The following is a 24,145-nucleotide window of genomic DNA, read 5'->3' on the forward strand; positions in this document are numbered from 1 at the left end:
AAGCAAATTCCAACAGGTCACAAGAAAGGCTGTATGCTATTGCTGGATTCATGGACTTCTTGAGACACTTCTGATAGTAAAAAAGGATAAGACAAGTCTCATTCTGGGGGGACGAAAAGTTGTCCTCACAGGTGTTAACAACCCAATTGGCGTTCTCTCTCTAGTAACTGTGCTGCCTTCATCACACCCTTCCCTTCATTTCCACCTCCTAGAAAACTGCCCAGGTGCCAGTTTGTGACAAAGGTTAGTCTAGAGACCTATGTCACCTGATATCACCAGTTCCCACAAGATGCCATATTTAGCTTTTCTGGAAGTGTCTACTTCTAAATGGTATCACCTTCGTCGAGAGCTTGTTTGCAAATGACAGATGGAGACTTCGAGACCCACGGTTGCTCATACTGACCTACAGTGCCCTCCCGTCCGTTCTTCAGAGCCCAGCCAAAGATATCCTGATCCAGAAGCCTTCCCAGCCGCCCCAGCGCGGAGCCAACCCCACGGCCCTTCCACTTGGAAACTCTCCCTGGGCTGCTGGTTTAGCCTTGATCTTAGACAGCTTCTAACCATCCGTTCCATTTTCCACAGGCGAAGGCCTTCTCTCTCCACCTGGATTTGCGCCGTTGTAAGGGTTATCTGTGTAAGAAATGCTGCTTCTGCTTTGGAATTTCCTCTCACTCCTTTAGTTCCCAAAATCTTTATTGAGCCATTGCCATGTCCCACTCTGAGCACAATTCCAAAAAACATAAGACGGGCACAGTCCCTGCTGTCATGGAGTTCATGTTCCATCAAGGTGTTTTGTGAAGAACCACAAATGCAAGGGGGAGTCTCAAAGGGGACAGGTGGTGTGATGGTCGAGAGTGACAGGGAGACCTAGCTCAGTGTGGGGATGAGGTAAGGCTCCTGAGGATGGTCTACCAGCCAGGCGGAGGGAGGCTGGGCGTCAGGTAGGGGACCAGAGACCCTCAGAGACTATTGTAGGAATTTTGGATTTTATTCTAGAAGCAATAGAAAGTCACTGAAAGGCTCTCAGTCACTCACAGAGATCACCAAATCTCCCTCATTCCAAGGTCACCCTAGTGGCCAGAAGAGAAGAGAGTAGGGCAGAAAGGTTCAAGGCAGGAGTCACTGCTGGAGATGTGGGCGCACGGGCCAGGGCGCAATGGTGGGGAGAGAGGCCAAGATTCAAGATACCATTGAGGTAGAATCAACCATGTGTGTTAATGGATTGGATGTTGGGGGCAGGGGGAGAATTCTGTCAGGGTGGTGACACCACTGACTGGAGTCGGGAACCCGGGGCGAGGAGCAGGATCGGAGAGAAAGGCGATGCGTGTTCGCTTAGGGGCGTTTACCGTGCCGGCCAAGGGAAGACACCCAGTGGGCAGGTGAATGGATGGGTCTGGAGATCAGGTGTGAGGTGCAGGCTGCAGCTTTGAATGTCAGTAGCACATGAAATCACGAGTGATGAGGTCATCCAGGAAGAGAGCATGGACAGGAGACCTCGGAGCCCCACAGAGAGGGTCCTGCTAGCCGAGGGGAGCCAGGAGGGGAGGCTCCGCAGGGTCAGATGCACAGCCGGTCCAGTAGGAGCCCCGAGACCACGCAGCTGATTCTCACAGGACAGTCACCCCACTGTGGCCAGCCATGCTGGTGGCCCCACCTGAGGTGTGGGTTTATGAAGAGCTAGGTAAGTAGGACGAGGTCGCCACCTAGAGTTTGCTTTTACTGTTTTTAACCCTTGATTGCCACAGAGACCATGATGAGGTTCGCGTAAGTTTTTGTCTTCTCAAAAGCACAATACTTGCTTTTAACACCACTGAATTACATGCTAGGACAAAAACCCAGAGGAGCACCAAAATGGCCGTTCTGACATCCTTTCTTCATTAAAAAGATTTAAGTTTCTTGCTAGCACTCTCCATCTCTACATTGTTCTAATTATCAAACTCCAAACTTGGAGGTCTGCTCTACTCATTAGAATCTTAAAGTCAGTTGAAATGAGATCAAATTTATGTTCAATTATGCAAAGAGTAATAGAGTTACATAAGCTTTTCCAAACCTCATAAACTTGCTTTTTTTCCTCCAAGATGAAGGTATTTTAATTATAAATGTCATTTTTTGCTTTATTTAGGAAGGAGGGGTTCTAAGAATTTTAAGCCAACTTTTAAAAATATGTTTGAGAGAGTTTATAATTTCTAGACACAACATCCAAGTAAATAGGAATAGAAATGACTTTATTGCCACAACTGAAATTAACTCTGTTCTTAAGCTCCCTTTCTGTTCCTAGTAGAAAAAAACTTAAATTTGCCAATTAAAGGTAATTTAGTCACTTCCAGGTTTAAATGTGGTTAATTCGGGTCTCAACTGTCATTCAAGATGTGCTCCTCCTCCATCCTAGGAGCGATCTGAACTGGGGTGGGTTGTACATTATTTAGACATGGCGGGGGACGTCGGAGGAGGACTGCCCAAGGACATTCTCTCTCCTTGCTGCTCCCTCCAATGTCTTTGGAGCGTCACAAGGCATCTCCATTTATGCTTCAGGTCCCTGCCAGGCTCCTGGGTTAGAAGGTGCCTGGTGTCTCCCCACTGGTCCTGGATTAGAAGGTGCTCAGTCTCTCCCTGCATCTCCTGCCAGCATCTCCCCTCTGTGGGCTGTAGGAAGGATGTGGAAACTCCCACCCACACGCACTTCTGGGGCACACACTCCCCCACACACTCACTCTGGGGTCCGTCCCAGGCCGCTGCCCAGACATTCCCCTCCAGGTGCTTCTCCAGTGCTGGCTGCCAGGCTGCTCCGGTGCCTAACCAACAGAGACTGCTTGGTGATGCCCGAAACCTCCCAGCGCTCCACCAGGAAAGGGCCTCGAGTCCATGACAGTCTGCAATCCCCCTCCAGCTGTCTGGGGTTCTTTCATCTTGGCCCCCTTCCCACACCTAGGTCAGGCTCAGGGCAGGAGGTTCTGAGCCCCTTGGTGAAAACCTGGTCCCACCCCCCGGCACCACCTTGTTCTTCTCCTTAGCTGGTCTCGCTTTTCCTGCTCACTGTGGTGTCGGAATACTTCCGTTCTCAAAGCTGTGGCGCTTGGGATTCCCCAAGCCTTTTTATTTTCCCTCAACAAAGCTTTGCTCTTGTAAATAAAAGCCCTGCTTTCCAGGCCGCTGTTGCAACTTTGGATGTAAGTGTGTGCTTTATGGTGTCAAAGCTGAGAGCAGCCTCTCTCCATCAACCCAGTGAAGCCACGGGAAGCATGGATTCCGCGGGTGGGAGGACCCAGGGTCATCGGGAGTAAAGCTCCATCCATCAACGTTCCAAACTGCTTCCTCTCTGCATGTTCACGTCTCCCCCCAGGAAAATCCAGACCCCAGGAATAATCTCTGCAATGATATTTCCTTGACCAACAGTGAAGGTCTTCTCCATGCTATGGACATCAGCACCAGACAGGTTTATCCACAGGGTGTTCGACAGCATCTGAGCAGAGGTCTAGACCAGGCTGAAATTCTCACTATCTCCTTCCCAACCCCCTCGAAATCACTAGTTTTATAAAATAAAAGGTAGATTGAAATAAATATCAAGAATAGCTTTGAAGGGGAATTGAAATTTAAGGGAGGTTTCTTAAGGCAATATGCCATTCAGGAGCATATGGACCAATCACCCTGAACTGTCTTAGTGATAATGGGAAGCTCATTCACTCATGCATTCATTCGAATTTAATGAGAATTTACCATCAATGATGTTGGGTCACTGGGCCTACTGTAGCCTTCCACTGGATGGTGGACTCTCTGAGGTCAAGGATTTACCTCTAAATCCCCATCACCAAGCACAGAGTCTGGCACTATAAAGGCATTCAATAAATTCTCATTGAATAAATGAATATATTAATCTCTACTTGGTTTTGGTCTAGTTGGCAGATCAATGGACCCATGACTTAATCTCAGCAGTCTGGCTGCAGATGGTAACATATCACACCAAATTGGTGCCCGAGTCACATGGATTGTTTTAAGACACTGGTGACAACCAGGCTTGAAAAATCACAGGGTTGGTTGCATCTCATCAATGCAAAGTCCACACACAGAGAAGGCATCTGCTCCCAGCCATCTTCCCCCAGCTCTCTTCTCCCACAGTCCCATCAGGGCTGTATGTGCCCTGGTTCACAGTCATGGAGAGAGCTCATTTCTGACCATCACTTTATGCAATGGTCTTTAAATTCATCCTCAAGTGCCTTCTGCAACCAATGACTGTGGCCAAGGAAACAGAATATACTAATAAGCTTAAGCCAAGTGGGACCCCAAAGTTCCTGAGCTACAGTGGAGGGAGCACCCAATAAAACTCTGGGTACCATAAGGAAGGAGGAAAGGAAATGGATGTGGGGGTAACCAACAAATACTCGCTGCAGATTCACGATTACCCACCTGTCAGAATCCTTGTTTTCTCTGATCAACCTACTCTACACAGAAAATTTCCAATCTCACCCCTTCACTTCCTATTTCACAAAATAAATAGGAACTTTGATACACAAATTCCCTCAACTCTGCCATCATATCACAAATCTACCCACGATCTGTGAGGACAGAGGAGGGGGCCCTCCGTCTTACTTTCCCAGCCTCACCCATCACTCAAGAACCATAAGTGACTAATTACCTCTTCTTTTCCTGGAGATCTAGCCCTGCCCACTCAACCAAAGCCTTTCTCATCAGTATTTATACATGGTCAGATGTCCCACATCTTTAAAAACTCACTCAATCCCATATCCCTTACTAACGATTACCTTCTCTCCTCATCTTCATGGTCAGATTCTTGAAAACTTTTCTCTACTCACTTGTCCCATTTCCTCACCTCAAACTCACCTCTCAGACCACTTCACTAGCTCCCTTACCCCTCAGCTCTCACTAAGCTGGCTATGACCACCATGTCTGAATCCAATGTATACCTTTCAGTTTTCGGCAATTTTACCTCTTAGCAGTTCTTGGCGCTGTTAACCACTGCCCTTCTTGAAACGTTCTCCTCGCTCGACTTCTTCCATCCTCCACACTTCTGGTGTTCCTCCTATCTCTCTAGCCACTCTCTCTCCATATCCTGTGCAGGCTCATCCCCCTCTACATGCCCATCACAAGCCTTGGTCTCCTCAGCCTTTCCTCCTCCTGGCTGCATATGCTCCCCTTCACGATCTCATCTGCCTCTGGCTTCAGTTACCATCCATATGTCACTGACATCCCAATGTACATATGTAACCCAGGCCTCTTCTGTGGTTTGAAACTTGGTTATCCTGATGACCTACTCAATATTCTTACGTCTTAAAGTCACAATAAAATTAACATGCTCCAAACTAAACACACATTCTTCTAGACTCGAGGTCCCCAGTGGCACCACCGTCCAATCCCATTGTCCATGCCAGAAACCTGAACATCATTCTTGGTTCTTCTCTCTAACCCCACGAATAAGTCACTACAGGGGTCTACCCATTTGGCCTCCTAAATGCATCTTGACTCCATTTCAGTCTCCGCATCTCCACTGCTTCTCTTCTTGTTCTGATACCATAATTTCTTCTTTGTGCTGTGGAAATAGCTTCCTAGCTATTCCCCACACATATACCTTGCTTTCCTTCCTCCAAGTCATTTTCCCTTCTGCAGCCAGAGCAATATTTTCATTTGGCACGAAGCTCTCCTCACCCCTACCCTGAACACACTAATCTTTCAGTTTCTTGGATGCCCCAGGGACCCTCATACCACAATGCCTCCCTCTGTGTTGTTACTTCAGCTATAGTGCACTTATCCTGACTCCACCATCCTGTTCACATTTTAGTTCAAATGTCACATCTCCAGGGACACACCAAACCAAGTGTGGCCTCTTTGTTATGATTTTATAAAAGGCTCTACCTTTTCTTCACTGCATTTATCACAGTTGTAATTTTACATTTACATGTGGATGTTTCATTCACAATAGATTATAAATCTAGTGAACCGAGGGTCCACGCCCCGTAATACTCCCAGGACCCATCAAATTGCCTGACACATAATAGGTCCTCAATAAATAGATCACAAATGAATAAGTGAATTTTTATCACCTAAGCCCCCTCATTCATTTAGCCATTCACAAATATTTATTGGACATATTGCCAAATACTGTTGCCAAATGCTATACCAAGGAAGGGGTGGAGAGGAAGTGGGGGCCAGGACTCAGCTCCTGCCCAAAGGAACCCTCATCTCCAGACTTGAAACAGTATTAACAAATATTGACAATTGTAACGCGATGAGGACGACTCTGGTAGGGTCAGCACTGGCCTCCGTGAAAGCACATGAACAGCCCATAACCCAGTCACAATTTAAGTAAATCCTCCCACCCCACTCTTCTCTCTTTTTCCTTAAAACTCTTCCTTCTTGTATGCACACACACTTTCCCCTAAAGCAGAATTGTTTCATTCTTCTGTTTTTGCTTCTTTTTGTTTTCTTTGTACCTGGGAGCCCATGGGCTTTCGTGAGTCCATGAGCACCTGACCATTCACCAACGTTTGTATGTACCCAGATGTGTATTTCCAGAGAAGATGATTCACGAGTTTCATCAAATTCCCAAAAGGGTCTTTGACTAAAAAAAGTTAAGAACCACTGCTTGAAAAAATGCAGAATAATGGAGGACATTGAGGAGGAGAGTGACTTTTCAAAGGTCAAGCATCAAAGAGTATTTTGAAATGTTCAAAGAACAATAATGCACAGAGTAACAGTCAACAGGGGGCTGAGTCATGACGCCTCCAGACCTTCCCCTATCGGGTTTTCATTCCATTTGAAAGAGTCGGCAAACAGTAAAACATTTGATGGAAGGAACAGACACTACTGATCAATGCTGCTAATTCTACGAGAAAGGTCAGCTTTTGTAATTATTACTTTTATATCTGACCAAAGAAAAAGGAAGGAAACTATTAATAAAAGAATGGCCAGTCGTCAGGCAGAGCCCCGTGTTAAAACTTTCACGTGCAAAACTTCGTGGCGCGGCCATCACACCTCTACTCTGAGCTTCATTTTCCTGGTATGACAGATGCGGAAGTAAGAGAAGTTAAGTCCCCGTCCAGGTCCCACTGCAACTCTGGGCAGCCTGGGTTCCAGCCCGGGCCTCTCTGCCTCGGCTCCCACCGCACAGCTCTGCTATGTCGCCGAGGAGTGTGTGCAGTAAAGAAGGAGATGAGCGCATCAGCAATTTCAAATTACCTCAGCAGCAGGAATCCCTCATTCAATTTCTTGTCCTGAAACGTATTCCCTCCGTAGGGTCACGATGGAAAATAAAAACATGCGTATACCTATGTTTCTTGTTTTTACAAAAGGAAACAGAGGAAGGCTAAAGCAGAAACTGATGAAAATGGCCACATGGAGGAGGTGGATGGGAATGGGATGCTAGGGGTACAGAGGAGAATGAGATTTCTCTGAATGTATCGTTTTAGGCTAACGGCTTACAATTTTTTTTTTAAGAATGACAAAGAAAATCCTCAAAAGAAATACAAATAGGAACCAAAAAAAAACCACAAAACCCCAATTAGATATGAAATAGATTACATAGCCACATAGAAAAAAGAGTGAATTCAAGTCACTTCTGACCACAGTGATTTGATTGTACTACCTCAGTGGGAATGTTCTAAGATTAAAAAGAGCTGCAAAGAAATTTTTAATTTAACCTCATAGGTTTGTGGGTGATAGGGTCAAAAGGACAAAGAGCACCTGCAGAATTAACAAAAGTGGTTTATTCAGATCGTACAAGAGAGTCTGCTGCCATCACCGTCTTTCTAGTAGAAACTCAGAGGACTTTGAAAGGAAAGTGGGTTTTAGAATAAAAGGCGGAAATCTTAAGACAGTCTTTGATTGATGCATGTTCTATTCAGGTAGAATTTTCAGAAGTGGGGGAGCTTTCTGATTGGCTTTCAGGTGCATCTGGCAGTCTCTGATGGGTCCACTAGCTACTGGTTCATTCTGGGGCTTCTCAGGCTGAGAAAGTCACATGGGTTTTCCTGTTTCAACCTGAAGAATAGCTGGTCCTCCACTTCGAGATCTGAGTCTCGCATAAACAATTCCTTGGTAGAGTACTGGATGTGGTCATTCTAAAGCTATTTTGTGTGCTTGTAGGATAGAGCTAATGATAAATAGATAGATTTTGGGGAACTCAAATTCTCACTGGTGGAAAAGAGAGATAGAAACCTAGTGTGGCAGAGACTGAAGAAGAATCCTGCAGTCTGCAATTTGATCTGAGGCTACCTCATGATTTCCTTAAAAAGGAATGAAGGTGGCTTGGTGTCTCCAAGCAACTTTCTGAAGATGGTAGCCAGTGCCCCAAATTTAGTAAATAATAAACGCATTTGTGTGGAAGACAAGGTGAGAGCGGACAGGCTTAGAAGGAGAGCTGGTAGAAAGAAATGGTAGGTAACTGGGGTCCGACAGGTGGAGGACAGGTGGTGGTTGGGGGCAGAGTTACAACACTCAGTGGCAGCATCTTTGGCCACCATGCTTCGTCTCACTCCATTTTATTTTGTAAAATATACATGTAAGGCACTTACAGGAGTTAAAAAGATTATAATTGACACATGGTCTCTCTTTTCAAAAAAAGAAATAATAGCATGCTGGTTGAAAGAATAGGCTCTGGAGCAGCGGTTCTCAACCTTCCTAATGCCGCGACCCTTTAATACAGTTCCTCATGTTGTGGTGACCCCCCAACCATAAAATTACTTTCGTTGTTACTCTATCACTGTAATTTTGCTACTGTTATGAATCGTCATGTAAATATCTTTTTGTTTTCCGATGGTCTTAGGCGACCCCTGTGAAAGGGTCGTTCGACCCCCAAAGAGGTCGCGACCCACAGGTTGAGAACCGCTGCTCTGGAGCCTGATTTCCTGAACTAGAACCCTGGTTCCACTCCTACTGGTGTTAGACTGCTGGGGCCGCCATAAAATACCACAGGCTGGGTGGCTTAACCAAGGGAAATTTATTTTCTCACAGTTTTGGAGGCTGGGAGTCCAAAGTCAAGGTGTCATCAGGATTGGTGTCTGGTGGGGCCTTGCTTCCTGGCTTGTAGACAGCCGCCTTCTCGCTGTGTCCTCACATGGCCTCTTCTCTGTGTGAACACAGAAAGACAATGTCTCCTCCTCTTATAAGAACACCAGTCCTACTGGATCAGGGCTCTATGCCATGACCTCGTTTAATTTTAATCACCTCCCTAAAGTTCCTATTTCCAAATCCAGTCACATTAGGGGGTTAGGACTGCAACATATGGATTTTGAAGGCACACAATGTGGCCCACAACACTGTGGAACCCAGGAAAGTTACTTAACCTCTCTGTGCCTTACTTTGCTCATCTGTAAAATAGGTATCATAATAGCATCCACCTCAGAGGGCTGTTGTAAGGATTCGATGACTGATGCACATAAAGCATCCAGCACCTGGCATATAAAAAACACCCAAGAGACTATACTTACAATATTACTCCATTCAATACTGAATTTGTGACTTTATCAACTACTACGGTGAGAGTACAATTAGAAGTATATATGTAGAATGCCTTCTTTTAGACATTTAAAAAATACACCTTTCTATTTGTTTTTGCAAAGTTAGAGGTGAACCCCACTGGCCCTCCAATATTTGGGTAACAGAGCAATCACATCTTTGTACTGAAGGGATTTTAACTGGAGCATAAGGCTCGTTGTTCCTTAAATGATCAGCAGTTGCTGAATTAAAACCACTGTTACATTATGGCCGAGATTCCACTGTACTGCTCCCTTCTTTCTGACGCTGGGCTCGGTAAATCACCCACGTTGTTCTCCCACATGAGGACTTTAAACGTAAGAGCGCAACACCTTATGACGGCGCTAATTCAGCGCAGCTTTTATTAAGAATGAGAACAAGGAGTAGAGGACAATATCACAGCGTGTAGCCTGGCATTTGAAATAAAAAGGCAAAGCATGTACAGTCAAGTCTTTGTTTCTGAATAGTGGCAATACAGGTTAATTTTACAGTATTCAAAAGTGGTGAGGGTGGTCTGTCTCCAGTTTACTATATTGGAGCCACAGTCTCAGAAATTCGGATAGATTATTTATCTCCCGAGGGAACCCTTCTGGCTTTTTCCAGAGGGCTCTCTCCTGAGGATGGCTTTCAGCATATTGGTATTCCACACAAAACGTCTGCCGTCATCATCTGTTGCTGGGAATCTAAAAATAGGGCTTTGCTTGTGAAATACCATCTTGCAGGGCCTGACCCCGTGTTCGACCAGTGCCTGTTAAGGGTTCCTTCGCTGTGCCTCTCTTTGGTTTCATGGCTTCTAGATGGAGCGGGCTTTGCACCCTCCACCGGTAACAGGCACCCCCACCCTCTTCACTCTTTATTTCTTACATGGTCTTGCTCTCGGAATAAAATGGCCACCAAATGGCTACTCACTTCACTGCAGGTTAAACTCTTCACAGATGAATGAGAGATTCAAACAGAGAAGCAGTCAGTGAAAAAAATGTGAAATGAAATAGTTTTTCACACACACACACACACACACACACACACACCTTTGGGCTTTGGGGTAATAGACTAGACAGCACTGCTATGGAAACCACGCAGCCTCCCCGAACGTAACGTCAAGGGCTTCCCTGGACCTGAAAACACTCCTAAGGACCCCTGCCTCTCCTCATCCCACCTTCCTCAACGCTATCTCTCAATGACATCGGCACCACTCAGCATCTAGTCCCTTTTCTTCTGAGACTGAGGCCAGATTCCCCAGGGAGGTGGCGGGCAGTCTCTGCACAGTCTCTTCATCCGTAAAACCAGGGCATACCAATAGCACCTACGAGTGGGGTTGTTACAAAGATTACATGAAACAAAGAATGCAGAGGGCTTGGAAAAGCCCCTGGCCCATCGTAACTACTAAGGAACATGGTGTGAAGATTCTATTGGAAATGATATGTAAGAAGAAGAATAAAAATGGGGAATTCCATCATGCCTCCTCCACTCCCCAATTTAGTCTTGCTCACCTCTAAGCTGACTGTCAGTTGTGGAATTTTCCAGGGCTATATGGACAGAAAGCAGTCAAGGCAGCTATGTAGGCAGTATCCTACTCTACGGAGACCCAATTTCTGACTCAGCTTCAAGGAAATAAACCTGTACGAACAACCAGTTGAAACGTGGGAGGCACAATCATGTATTTCTGTTTAACTCCATTAAATGGAGTGCAGAGGCCCCCGATGCATCAAGCCTCCCTCTCTTCCCCGGCCCCCACCATATGCCCCGAAGGTCCCTGGCACCGGGTGGGACCTTAGTCACCATGAGCCCTCAGACACCAGGGGACCTAAGCAAGTGCCCTCACTTCCGGAAGTCCCAGTCAGAATAGCTGAGTCTGAGCTGCTGCAGGGGGGCTCCTGTGGGTGGCCAGGGGAGCCCTGAAGAGGGTGGCATCCAGTTTGAGAGTGAAAAGGACCAACACTGGGCTGGAGCAAGTGAGGTTGTGCTGGCTCAGGCTCTGACCGCCAAGCTGGGTCAGTCACATCAGCCCCTGGCACCCCGTTTCTCCTTCTAGCCACGAGCAGCGAGCCCAATGCTGTGTGGACATTTTGCAGCTCCGAATCCTTCTGCGTCCTCTTCCTCTCCCTACTTCACCTGCATTCCACACAAAGCAGTTGCCGGATAGATTTACTGGCAGTCCCAGGGAATGACATGCTGCCTGACCGGCTGCTATCCGGGACGAACGCACACGGGGCTGCAGGGTGACCTTCATGAGTCCTTGGTAGTTTTACCTTCACTGGCTTCTTATTACATTAAAAAGTGTTTAATTGTATTTTATTTTATAACTGTTAGTATAAAGATGAATCGATCACCATTTTTCTGCCTAAAGGCTTATTGTTTTCTTACAATTTTAAAAGAACTTAAAATTGTTCATGGGTCCCTAAGAGTACCGTGGGCCCCGGACACTGGACCTACGCAGCTGGTGGACAGTCACCCCCGAAGGAGTTGCTGAATGAATGCCTCCATGTACTGAGGAGTTTCCTAAGATAACTTTTTGACTTCAGAAAAAAAGGCACCAGCGGCATTCCCCATGTTTTATACCAAGGCTGTTGCCTAGTTTTCTAACGCGATGGACGGAGTTTCCCTTGGTCAATCATTTCACAAGTAAAAGCTACTCCTGACTCCTAGGCTGCCAGGAGCTCGTATGTTATTTTTGTGCCAACTAGGAAATGGCTTCTTGTCTTCAGGAAGAGAGGGGGGGAAAGCCTTTAAAATATCACATTATAGCACAATCTGAACAATTATCCCCACTGGCTGGGGCAAGTGAAAATTCAGGTGGGCACCCCTTTCAGCCTCATTCGGGAGGCCATGGCGGAGTCCTGCATGGTGTGGAGATGGGATGTGAACAGCAATCCGCAGCCTCCGCCTCACAGGCGTTTTAGGAGCAATTCCACAAGCCCAACTTCATTCCAAATCTGTGGCTGGAACATTCAAGTCCCAGCAGGTCTTAGGCAAAGGTAGGAGGTCAGGGTCATGACCTCAGGGCTCTCTCTCCCAAAGCAAAGAGTGGACAAGACACGGCACGTGAGTGTGTGTACACACTGCCCTGGGTGTTTGTGCATGGCCTGGCTGGCAAGGGTGTGGCCCGGTGGGCGCCAGGAGGCCCACACTGCTCCCGCGGCTTTGGGAAGCCCAGACTCACACGTACTAAAGCCTCCCTTCTTCTCTCGCCAGGGATGACGTGCCAAGCTCGCAGCTCCTACGTCACCAGTGAGATCCTCTGGGGTTACCGGTTCACTCCTGTCCTGACGCTGGAGGACGGGTTCTACGAAGTCGACTACAACAGCTTCCACGAGACCTACGAGACCAGCACTCCGTCTCTTAGCGCCAAAGAGCTGGCCGAGCTGGCCACCAGGGCAGAGCTGCCCCTGAGCTGGTCTGTGTCCAGCAAACTCAACCAACATGCAGAACTGGAGACCGAGGAGGAAGACAAGAGCGTGGAGGAGCAAACGGAAAGGAATGGTGATGTGGCAAACCTGGAGAACGAGTCTAAAGTCTAGTCCCCCAGTCGGGCCACCCCACCCCTCTCCCCACACAGCCTGTCCTTGTCTCTCATTCTCTTCTGTCTTTTATGTTGTTCTTCATTTGCATTTAATTTTGGCATTACAAAGCAAATCTTCAAAGTGTAAAATATCTGCCTGCCCTCTCTCAGTTACTCGGATTGACGAGGTAGACACGGATTTGGTTAAGGTACAACGTGCCCTCACTTGTGGCCCGAGCCTTGTCTCGCCCCTCACCCCAACCCCGCCAGTTCCCCTGCATGTACTGTACAAATACCACATCGCTCCAAAGAGGGCGTCAAAGATTTGACCTGGGATGTGACACATTAGATCTCCGGTGCCTGTCTCCATACAGTGGGGCAATAGAGGACAGCCCTCCAGTTTATATAGACACCAACACATTTCATCCCCAGGGCCAGGCGCCTGCCCCCTGCAGGTGGGCACTGCAGCTACAGGACCCGCGTGAGGCACAGACAGAACACTGTACATATATATGCCTTATGTAATTATTTTCTTTTGCAGTTAGTAATAAAACTCAGCATGTACAAAGTACTGCAGAACACAACTTCTACATAATGTACATACGTGTATAATTAGTTTAGGTTTAGATATATAACTTTAGAAATAAGATGAAAAAAAAAAGTCTCCCGAGTACAGTAGGCATTTCTGTACTGATGTCTTGGTTTCCCGAATTTCTTTGGTCCCACTGACTACTGCCCTTTAGTGCATGGCCTCTGTTCACTGTCCCAGACTGGCAGCCAGTTTGGTACCTCACTGTTCCCTCGCTGATCCTTTCATTGAATCTAATAAGCCATAGGTCTGGGGGAAGTTGGGAGGTCCAGTAGATGGTAAAACCCACCACCAATACACTGATATACTGTGAAATGTTTACAAACTGAGGTCTCCTTTAAGATAACAACAGCCTCACTGACTAGCCTGGCGGAGAAATCCAAGAAAAAGACATTCTCTGGCATGTCACCAATGATGTGTGTGTGCTTTGCACACGAGCTTTCACCCTTTATACTATTATACAATAGTTTTGGAAACTCTTTCACAAAACCATTGATTCTCCAGCTGTTCCACTCTGTAATCAAGAGACACTGTACACAATTAAGACATGAGACATGGAAAGTGAGCTGAAGATGGTTTAGGTCTCAAGCCAGGAAATTCATGAAGGTTTATAGTGGGCACTTAGGTTGTAATCATTGACCGCCCACAGTTTGACTTTATCTGGCATCCTTCCTGTCCCCAGGGCTTACCCATCAGCATTTTTTTTTATTGTTATCCTTAGTCTTACTTTTTTACTATGATGAAATGACCAGAGTTCAACATTTGTAGATTAGATCAACAATCTTGGTGACTGTCTAAGAAATCTCCCTACAGCGTGCCACAGGTTAGAAATCAAATCCAAAGTGTCTCTCAATCAAAACAAACAAACAAAAAAATGCAGCCTTAATTCATTTTAATCTGCAAAGATAAATGTAAAGAGAGGGAGAGAGAGAAGAGAAGAGAAAAAAAGAAGGAAAGAAGGGAGGGAAGGACGGCAGAAGGAAGGGAGGGAAGTATTTTTTACTGAAAGTCTAAATTTCAAAATAAAAAAAATTTTCAAATAAAAAAAAAAAAGAAAGAAAGAGAACCTTAGACAAAACCTCAGGGCAGGTGGAGATTTTGCACTGTAACAGATCTTTCACCTTAATTTTGCAATTGTAAACTGTTTGTTCCCCAACACAGTCGCCCATCCTAAATATCCATTGACTGGACTCAAGTTCACTCTCAGCTCCTACAGCTGTGCTCAGTTTGAGGCTTTGCACCACAGAGGTCGAAGAGCTCAAACTAGCTGTCCCTTCCTGTTGCCCTTGCTTTCCCTGACCAGAACAGGCCTTCGCTGTGGTTTAGGGACCTTGTCTACTAAAAAGCGTGTCCCAGAGATAAGGAAAGTAGCCCTCGGTTTCACAGGGGGAGGGGTCTCTCTTCTCCCACTCCTGAGACTTTACACCAGGATAACTGCTCCTGGGCACTGACTTGTGGAACCCAGAACTGGTGACCATAGCCCTTTCGTGTTTGCCACCTTTCTACATTGAATATGTTGAATCATTTATTCATTCCACACACTCTAAGGAGGAGGTTGGAGTTGAGGAGGAGACAGCCCCATACACTTCCTGCCGGGCTGTGGGGAGGTACTGTGGCCTTATCTCGATGTAGCCTTATAAAGGGCGCTCTTGACTCCATGGGCGCTAACCAAGCAGCATCACCCCAAGTTGCAGGGCGTGGCATGGCAGCACAAAGCAGGATCGAGCAGGGGCTGCAAAAAGTCTGCTAATTTAGCTCTTGAAGACTCATGGGGCCTTTTTAAATCCGTTACTAAGGCTTAAAGGGCATCACACACCCTGTTGTCTGGTTGGAAGAGCAGCTTGGGGCCCTTTAGCACAACCAAACAAAGAGCCTCGACAACCCTTGGGTCACACACACGTGAGTTCTGTACGTGTGACAGGGCGCCGGGTGTGAGGCCAGTCCCCATGTCCCACTGTCTTTGGTGTCAGTGTAGTTGGAGACAGAACATGAACCAAATCTCATTTTTGTAACGTGAGCCTCTGGACCTTGAAAAGAGGTTGCTCCAGAAGAACCTTTTCCTAGAACGCCCCTTTCAAACATGTCTATTTTTCTACAATCATGGATAACGCAGTTTAACAGTGCATTTTGTGTCAACTGTTCAAATTTGGAACTGAAAGAAGCTCATCATTAAGACTGACTTTTCTAAGCAGCAAGTACTAAACGGTGTTTTTCAAAGACAACCCCCCGATTTCCGGTCCCCATACTCCACATGCAGCGCCCATTCACTTGGTCACTCTGTTAGCAAATCAAGTGCTGTGAAGAGAAGTCAGCCGATTTTTAATGCAACAGAACTCATAATGAATGAGGATCACTCTCAATTTGGTATTTTGCTCTGCTGGGTTGGTGTACTTGAGTGTCTTCCCCATCGGAGCTTAGTGGGATCCATGAGCCAGACAAGCACTGGGAACTAGAGGGTGAGAGCTGCTACAGGTGACCCCAATCTGGAGAAAAGGGCAGATGTAGCTGGAAGCTAGACCCCAAGGGCTGCTGGGACTCTCAGCTTCCCACTTCCACCCACCCCAACATGCTTTCCAACTGGCCGAGGACCTACCTATTCATTTACAGTCTTTACGTAACTGATTCAATTGTTCCTGTTTTTGGCTGTCCCCTGGGCAATTAACATATTTGCAGTAATGTCAGGTCCTTGCTTTTCCAGCCCTTGGAAACTTGGCGTTCGAGCTGGGCTGGTCCAGCTTATAGCCACTCTGGTGCATGAGAAGGGACTCCTTGCCCCATTCCCTTCCTCCACCCATCCCTCTCTTTCACTCTTTCCTTAGACCTCCTGCTGCAGATCCATGAGGTAGTTCAGTATCTTACGCTCCCTAACAGAAATCCAGCCCCTGTCTCTAAAAATGTCAACCTGTTTTAAGCACAATTTTCTCTCCCAGGTTTAACAAAACTAGGGCTCTAAGATGTCTATTTTTCATTATAGTCTAAGTAAAAAATTACTGATGACGTAATTTAAAAGCCTAAATTTTGACATCTCCAAAGCAACACCCGTGTGTTTCCCCTCCCTATATTTTCTTACATTTCAGGTTTCTTGCTTTGTTTCCCCTTTGTTTTTTTTATTTAGACTTAAGCAGATATCTGGGGGATGTTCATCAACTGTTTATAAAGGTGGAAGCAGAGAAAGAAGCTCTAAAAAATGCTGTTAGAAAACTACTTGGACTCACCAAAAGAATGTGAAATCACTTAATTAGCTGAGTGACTCAAGGTTTTAAAAAATTAAAATATTCATAGTCATTTCCAAGACAGCTTGCCAATAGTGTGATTAGTTTTCAGTTGACTTGGGTGATACTTTGTGTAATTCAGAAGAGTCAAAAGGGTAGCTGAAAATTAAACGTCCCGCATAAATGGTAAACATTAATTATCTTCTATGATTTCCTTTCAATGGATGGCTATAAAGTCAAAAAACACAAGTGATGAATACATAATAGATGACGCATTGATACTGCATTACAATATACAACAGTTAAATAATATTATCATGTTTCTAGACTTTATAGCCGACCTATATTTAAGAAAATGTTACACTTTAATTTAAAATGGAGTAAAACACGCCTCTTCCTAATATTTCTGCCCTAACATCTTGGAGAGCTGCTGATCCAGAGTGTCATCTGGAAGTCAAAACTCTGTCAGGTTATTATGAGATTTTGACAAAGCACAGTCCATACAATAATAACAAAACGATGCTATGCCTACTGTGTGGTGTTGGGAGCACTCAGAGAACTTGCAGAAATTATTGCATTGAATTTTCATCCATCATGAGAGCTTGAGTATTACCATTTACATTTTATAAATGGAAAACTAGGTTTTGAGCAAATTGGGTAACCTCCTCACAGGAACAAGGCCAGAAAATCACACAGCCTGTCTCGAGTCTCCGGCTTCAGCCATGGGATGTTTTTACTACAAAAAGTGCTGACGAACCAAACCTGCTCACAGAATCTGGCCCACTGCCTGTTTTTGGCCCCCACGCCCCTTGCAAGCTCAGAATGATGTTACATTTTTAAATGGTTCGGGGGGGGAGGGGAAGACCATTTTGTGATGTGAAAATTATATGAAATTCTAATTTCAATGTCCATAAATAAAGTTTTACTGGAACACAGGCACACCCATTCATTATGTACTGCTTATGACTGCTTTCCCGCTCCACTAGTGGTGTTGAGGAATTAAAACAAAGACCCTATGGCCAGAAGACTGAAATATTTACTATCTAGCCTCTTACAGGAAAAGCTTGCTGGCCCCTGTACTGTATTATTAAATACTATTTGTGCCATTAAGTACTATTAATTATTATACTATAGTATTAAGAGATTCCTGGACAACTTAGAATAATGACATTCTTTTCCAGTATAAATCTACTGCAGTCGCTCATAGGTCTGTTCAAGGAAAAAAATAACACATTTCTGGTAAGAGGGACTTTGAGAGCCTAGTCGTATAGTCAGATCTCAAAGAAAGCCTCCTTCTTTCTCATAACCATCCCCTGGTAAATAGAATAAACGGTCAGCCGGGATTCAGTGGCCAACCCAGAACGTGATGTGGTAAAACTACTCATTAATGAACAATAAAGAAATGGAAATTCCCAGGGCAGGGACTGGGCTGTAGCTTCGCTGGTACTCATAGGCGTTTAAACATGTCGATCATTGGGCCCCAGCACTGCTCAGTGGCGTGAACTGTACACATGGCGGTCACCACACATCCATCCAGCTCCCTCTCCCACACACGCCTTCTCTTGGAGAACTCCTGAGCTCTGTCTCTTTGCTAGTTTCCTCTAGCCTACAGTTGACTGACATGATAAGATGAGCCTTGAACTACTGTTGGTGGTTAATTGTACTAGAGCTGGCTCCCTCTTGTAGCTCAGCTAAAAGTTTAACAGGCAAATAAAGAGTGAAATGCTTCTCTTGGAAAACCAACAGGTTCTTTGAAAAGTGCTCAAGGGGAAACAAAAGAGTCATAAAGGGTGACTGGGTTGTTTGCTGCTTTCTGAAGTCTGAAGCAGAAGATAAGGATTGATAATCACAGAAACATTGGATAGAAGAAATCCAGACAAGGGGGCTTTGAGATAAGTCAATATTAAATGGCAGTCTTTAGTATCACCAAGCTGAACTCACTCCTGTTTGAAGAAAGCATTTCCAAAGCCAGATATAGTCAGCCAAGCTAGGGTTTGTATTGTTTTTTTTTTATCTCTTTAGCCTACTGAAAAATACATCAAGTTCTCTTATGAGCGTTTTCCTAGAAATGATGTGGGAAAGAAAAAATTTTGTAACAAATCATTGTGATGTTGTGTCGCCAACAGATAAATGATGGAAACTGAGGTGGATTTGGTCCTGTGTCTGAAACTAAGTAGATAATGACGTCAGCAATATAGCTCGTGCAAAAAGCCTGCGATGGCATGGCACAGCATAATCATTAAGTGGGAGGGGAAAAAAATCTCAAAGTTCAATGCCACAAAACCTAAATCAATGTAAAAGGAGTCAAACTTTTACTTGGCCTCACTGCCTTGGTAAAAGAAAGCTTCATGCTTCCACCCAACTCAAACAGGCAAGTGCTGGGGAGAGGAGGGTAGCATACTTTATGACACACAAGAATAGTTCGTTGCGGTGGTCAACATAGCTAAAGGATGGAGATTTATCACCAATGAAAATGGCATTTACCAACTTGCTTTGACACACTACCCGCCGTCGGCACGAATCCTAATGTGCTCTGTGGGCGGCTAGAGAGTTGTGACCACATAGGCAAGAGACCTTGATTTCAGAGAATGGAATGTCCCATCTCAAGAGTAAAGCTCTGTATCCACTGTGTGAACACTGATCACAAATACTGTGACACCAAGCAGCCGATCTTTATAAGCATACAAAAAGGGCTGTTTTTCTCAGGCAATGTAAATATCTGCTACCAACAGGCACTAGTGAAATAAACATGTAATACATCATCATTTCTAAAATCCTGATAGAAATCATAAAACATCCGTCCAAAGGAGCAACATACCCCAGGAGCCTAAGATCAGAGCTCATTGCTACTAAAATCCCAGTCCCGCCGGAATGCCCTGTGGAGAATATCAGTGTTGGTCTATCACCACTAGACACAACTAGGAGAACTGGACAAGCCAAAAAGCAGAGCACTGGGCTCCCACCTGCTGTGCACGATCAGAGCCCCTGGGTCCTCAGCCGGCACTCTTAGAGCAGGAGGAAGAGCACTGTTCTCAGATCCAGTCACAGCAGGTACTATTCTGGCATCTTCTCCCGGCGTTGCTGCTGTGGGAGGGGGTATGAACAATACCCTCCCTTGGCTCAGCCTTGGTTATGCCAACCTCTCTGGGTGAGCCCCACCCTCCTGGTCTGGTTCTTCCCCATCTAGACAATGATGCCCCAAAAGTGTCTTCCAGGAACACTGTGTCTTTCAAGCTTATCTTGAACCAGCACTTGAGGGCCCAGAGGACCCACATAAGGACCCAGAGCTTATCTTGGCCAGCACGCTTGACCCCACAGAGTGCCCACCTGGGTCAGGAATAACAAATCTCCCTAGAAGAACTGAAGTAGACCTTTTGAATCCCCTGTTCACAGGGGTGCCCCTCCATATGTAAGTTAAAACCGATAGTACTAAGGCATAAATGGAGTAAGTGTAGGGAAATCCAAAAAAGTTCTCCATTTTTCATGGTGATTATCTCAGTGTTTGTTTTTTCTGCACATATCTAGTTCTCCAGCCTCTAGGAGTTTTCGGTATCACGCTGCTATGAATAGAAATGCAGCTGGCTCATCGGGCAACCCCAGCCACGTCCCTAGATGGTGTGACCCTGATCCCTCTTTTTAAGTAAGGGGGCTTGATCTGTTCAAACCCACCCCACAACCAATAACAGATGCCACCCTGATCAAGAAATGGCACATCCCCTCGCTTTCCTCTTACAGAGCCACCAAATGAGGACAGCAATGTCAAGGGTCTTCTCTTTGTTTGCAAAGAACCCTATCTAGATTGCCACACAGAGACACAAGTTATGCTCTCCCCAGGTGCCACAGCGCTTTCTCATCACCCCAGGCTCTCACCCAAGAACCGCGCCCCGCTCCTCTTTCCAAGTTTCCTCCCACAGCTCACCACCGAAAGTCCGCTTTCCTGGCACCTTCTTCTGAGAGCCCGTCCCGTTCTTGAGCATCACCCTAGAACCTATTATTGAGGCTAGTCCTGCCTCTTACCACCTAGCTGTCCACCACCAGTTTTAACTGAGCATATAATGTGTTCATAGTCTGACTGCCTGAGATTGAAAAGTTATCTAGTTTGTTCCTGCCCATAGACACCTGGAGAGTGATGGCTGGGCATTATGACGTCAGCCCATAATGCGGCAGAGGGTGAGGGAGGGCTTGTGCCAAACGGACAGCTAGGCTTCTCAAGGGGAATCTTCTCGTCCTTGACAACCTGTGATTAGGCTAGCCAGCTTGCCAAAGATGGCTCTGAACATCTTCCTTCATCCCAAGGGTTCTCATCTAAGACGAGCGCCACACAGAAACGACCGTGATCGCTCGCACATGTACAGGATTCTGAAATGATGGCCCAAAAATCTGCCTGTATTGGCCAAGTGGCTTTTTCTTCCCCACCATCTGCACAAACTGTGCTCTGGGGGGAGAAAAACCTAGCACTGATGTGGTACCTGGTTACCCAGGACATACATGGCTGCTGCCATGGCAACCTGCAGCCTATCAGCTTGGATGTCTCCACAGAGTCTCCATTGAGAACTGGCAGAGGCCCCGGAGGCTAAAGTTTCTGAGGGCCGCTTCACCTGCAGACAGCCTTGGGGAAAACAGGAGCTATGGGGCAGTGTCCAGGCAAAGGAAGCTATTCAGCATGCCAGGTGTAGGATAATCCTAGCCTTCTTCCAGGATGGCGCAAACTTAGGTGGCCAAATGGCTCCTTTAAAAAGCTATACTTTTTTTTTTTTAAGATTTTTATTGGGGAATTGGGGGAAGGGGAACAGACAAGTTGCTGTCGTTTTGTTCTTCAGTCTAGTTGTGGAGGGCATTGCTTCACTGGCTCAAGTTGGCACCATCATTGCGCTCTTCCCGGGCGAGGTAGATCAGCCGCCGGCTTCTGAACGGCCGCTCACGGCAGCTGCTGGCCACTCACACTGGCTGCTGACTACACACGGTAGCCCATGGCAACCCACCTGCCAGACGCTGGCGACTCACTGGCAGCCCAGCTCCAGGTTGAGCTGTTGTTCAGCATCTTAGCTGTAGAGGGCAGTGTCACTGGCCCTCATATGTGGGATCCGAATCGGGGCCCTCTGGAGTCCCAAGCCAGCTCTTAACCAACGCGCCACTCAGCTGGCCCAAAAAAGCTATTCTTTAAGCCATCACCTCCATACACACAAACCCATACCCAAATCACATTTACCTTAAAAGAAAAATCCCCAAGCTAAATTTGCATTACCTGATGTAACGTGTGTCCAAAGAGCTGCCATTTTATTAATCATTAAATAAACTCTGCCTAAAAAGTTAAGATGGGCCCCAAACCAATAGTTAAATAGTGTTTCAATTTAACTAAGTACAAACAAAAATGATTTTAAAATTTTACTTACAAATTCTTTTTTAAAAAACCTGGTTTCAAATCAGAGATGTTCCTTTTTGCTCCCTGATGCATTCTCCCGAACACCATTTCGCTGTGAACTTGCCACTGTCCACCTGGCTTTGAACCTGAGACTAGACTCCTTTACGTTGGCATAAAAAGGTGAAGTGGAATTGGGCACTGAAGCTCTGAGTTGAATTCGGCCTGGGCCCTGAACCAGGCAGGCATGCCCTCTGCTCAGCAGGAACAATGCTGCACGTCCCACTGGACACGGGCCTCAGGGGACACAGGGAGCCCAAGATGCTGGCCTGCTTCCCAAAAGAGGCTATTAGTGCTCCAGTCTCTTAGTCATGACCACACTGCGGTCAGGCCAGATCAGATCCCAAAGTCTGCAGCTCCCCTGGTCAGCGGGCCATGTCTGTAGGGAGCATCAGGGACTATATGAGAACTTGACACAACCTGGACCACTGCACTCGAAGGTTTACTTCCCTCATGTTTAATAATTCTGTTACAATGGACATCAGTGATACATGGGGCCTGTTATCACATGGTTCCTCTCTATGTGTATTTTCATACAGTATTGTTTTTACCTTTTCTAAAAGAAAGGAGACTCCTCTGAACGTCACAATGCAGTGGCTATGTTCCCAATTCTTTGTAACTCACACATTAACTAGCAAATGCAACAAACCTCTACACACACACACACACACACACACACACACACTCACATATGAATACATATATGCACAGGCATGCACACACACCTGCAAATACACACACAACTTATCCTTCCCAATCAGGTATGAACTGGTCCACATAGTGAATTTTCAGAAAACCAAAGCCTTAAGAATAACAATCACTTCCCCCACCATCACTGTGGTATACGTCTTAAAATGTACCATACGCATACCGGAAACTAATATAATATTGTATGTCAACTGTAATTGAAAATTTTTTAAATTATTATAAAAGAAAACAAAAAATATATATGAATAAATACATGTATGATACGCTTCCCTGAACCCACAGGCAATGGGTCATAAAGTAGCCTTTCTTTTCATTGTTTTGTAGGAAACCTGGATTCCATCTGAGGAAACGGCATTGTGGTCCTGGCCCCATCCCCAGATGAGCTGTGGTCTTGGACAAATCACTGGACTGCTCTGAAATAGTTTTCTTATCTTTTTTGAATGAATAAACTTTATTTTTTAGAGCAGTTTTAGGTTCACAGCAAAACTGAGGGGAAGGCACAGAGGTTTCCCTGCACCCCCTGCCCCCACACCCACAGCCTCCTCCGTCACCAACATCCCCACCAGGTGGGGCATGTGTTACAATCGATGACCCTAAGCTGACTCGTCATCCTCACCCAATATCAGAGCTTCCATTAGGGTTCACTCTCGGTGTCAGGCATTCTGTGAGTTTTGACAAGTGTATAATCACACAAGTCCACCATTGTATAATACTATGACTACAGAGTAGTTTCACTGCTCTAATATCTTCTGCACTCTGCTAATTCATCTGTCCCCTCCTGCCTAACCCTTGGAAAACACTGATCTTTTCACCGTCTCCATAGTTTTGCCTTTTCCAGAATGTCATAGTGTTGGGATCAAACAGTATGACACCTTTTCACATTGGCTTCTTTCACTGAGTAACATGCATTTAAGTTTCCTCCATGTCTTTTTGTGGCTTGATAGGTCATTTCTTTTTAGCGATGAATAATACTCCATTGTCTGGATGGATCATAGCTTCTTTATCCATTCAGCTACTGAAGGACATCTTGGTTGCTTCTAAATTTTGGCAACTATGAATAAAGCTGCCATAAATATCCATGTGCAGGTTTTGCATAGGAAAAGTTTTCAATTCATTTGGCTAAATACCAAGGAGCATGCATATTGGATCATATGATAAAAACTTATGTTTAGTTTTGTAAGAAACTGTCTTCCAAAGAGCCTGAACCATTGTGCACCCCCACCGGCAATGACTGA

The 24,145-nt window shown here is 45.7% G+C and overlaps 1 protein-coding gene across 3 annotated transcripts in view; it reads left to right on the plus strand.

Annotated features, from left to right (window-relative positions):
* KCNJ6 (potassium inwardly rectifying channel subfamily J member 6) overlaps positions 1 to 23,839 on the plus strand; it is a 259,728-nt gene extending 235,889 nt beyond the window's left edge. For 2 of the 3 annotated variants that reach the window (XM_019655778.1, XM_019655779.1), the window contains exon 4: positions 12,676 to 13,229. In XM_019655778.1, coding sequence (XP_019511323.1) covers positions 12,676 to 13,001 — 326 coding nt within the window. In that variant the 3' untranslated portion in view covers positions 13,002 to 13,229. Of the gene's footprint in view, positions 1 to 12,675; positions 13,230 to 23,234 lie in introns of those variants that run through there. The other variant, XM_019655780.1, reaches the window with a different exon arrangement.
* The last annotated feature ends 306 nt before the right edge of the window (positions 23,840 to 24,145 follow it).

This window comes from Hipposideros armiger, unplaced genomic scaffold (assembly GCF_001890085.2).
Source record: "Hipposideros armiger isolate ML-2016 unplaced genomic scaffold, ASM189008v1 scaffold_246, whole genome shotgun sequence".
Lineage (NCBI taxonomy): Eukaryota > Metazoa > Chordata > Mammalia > Chiroptera > Hipposideridae > Hipposideros > Hipposideros armiger.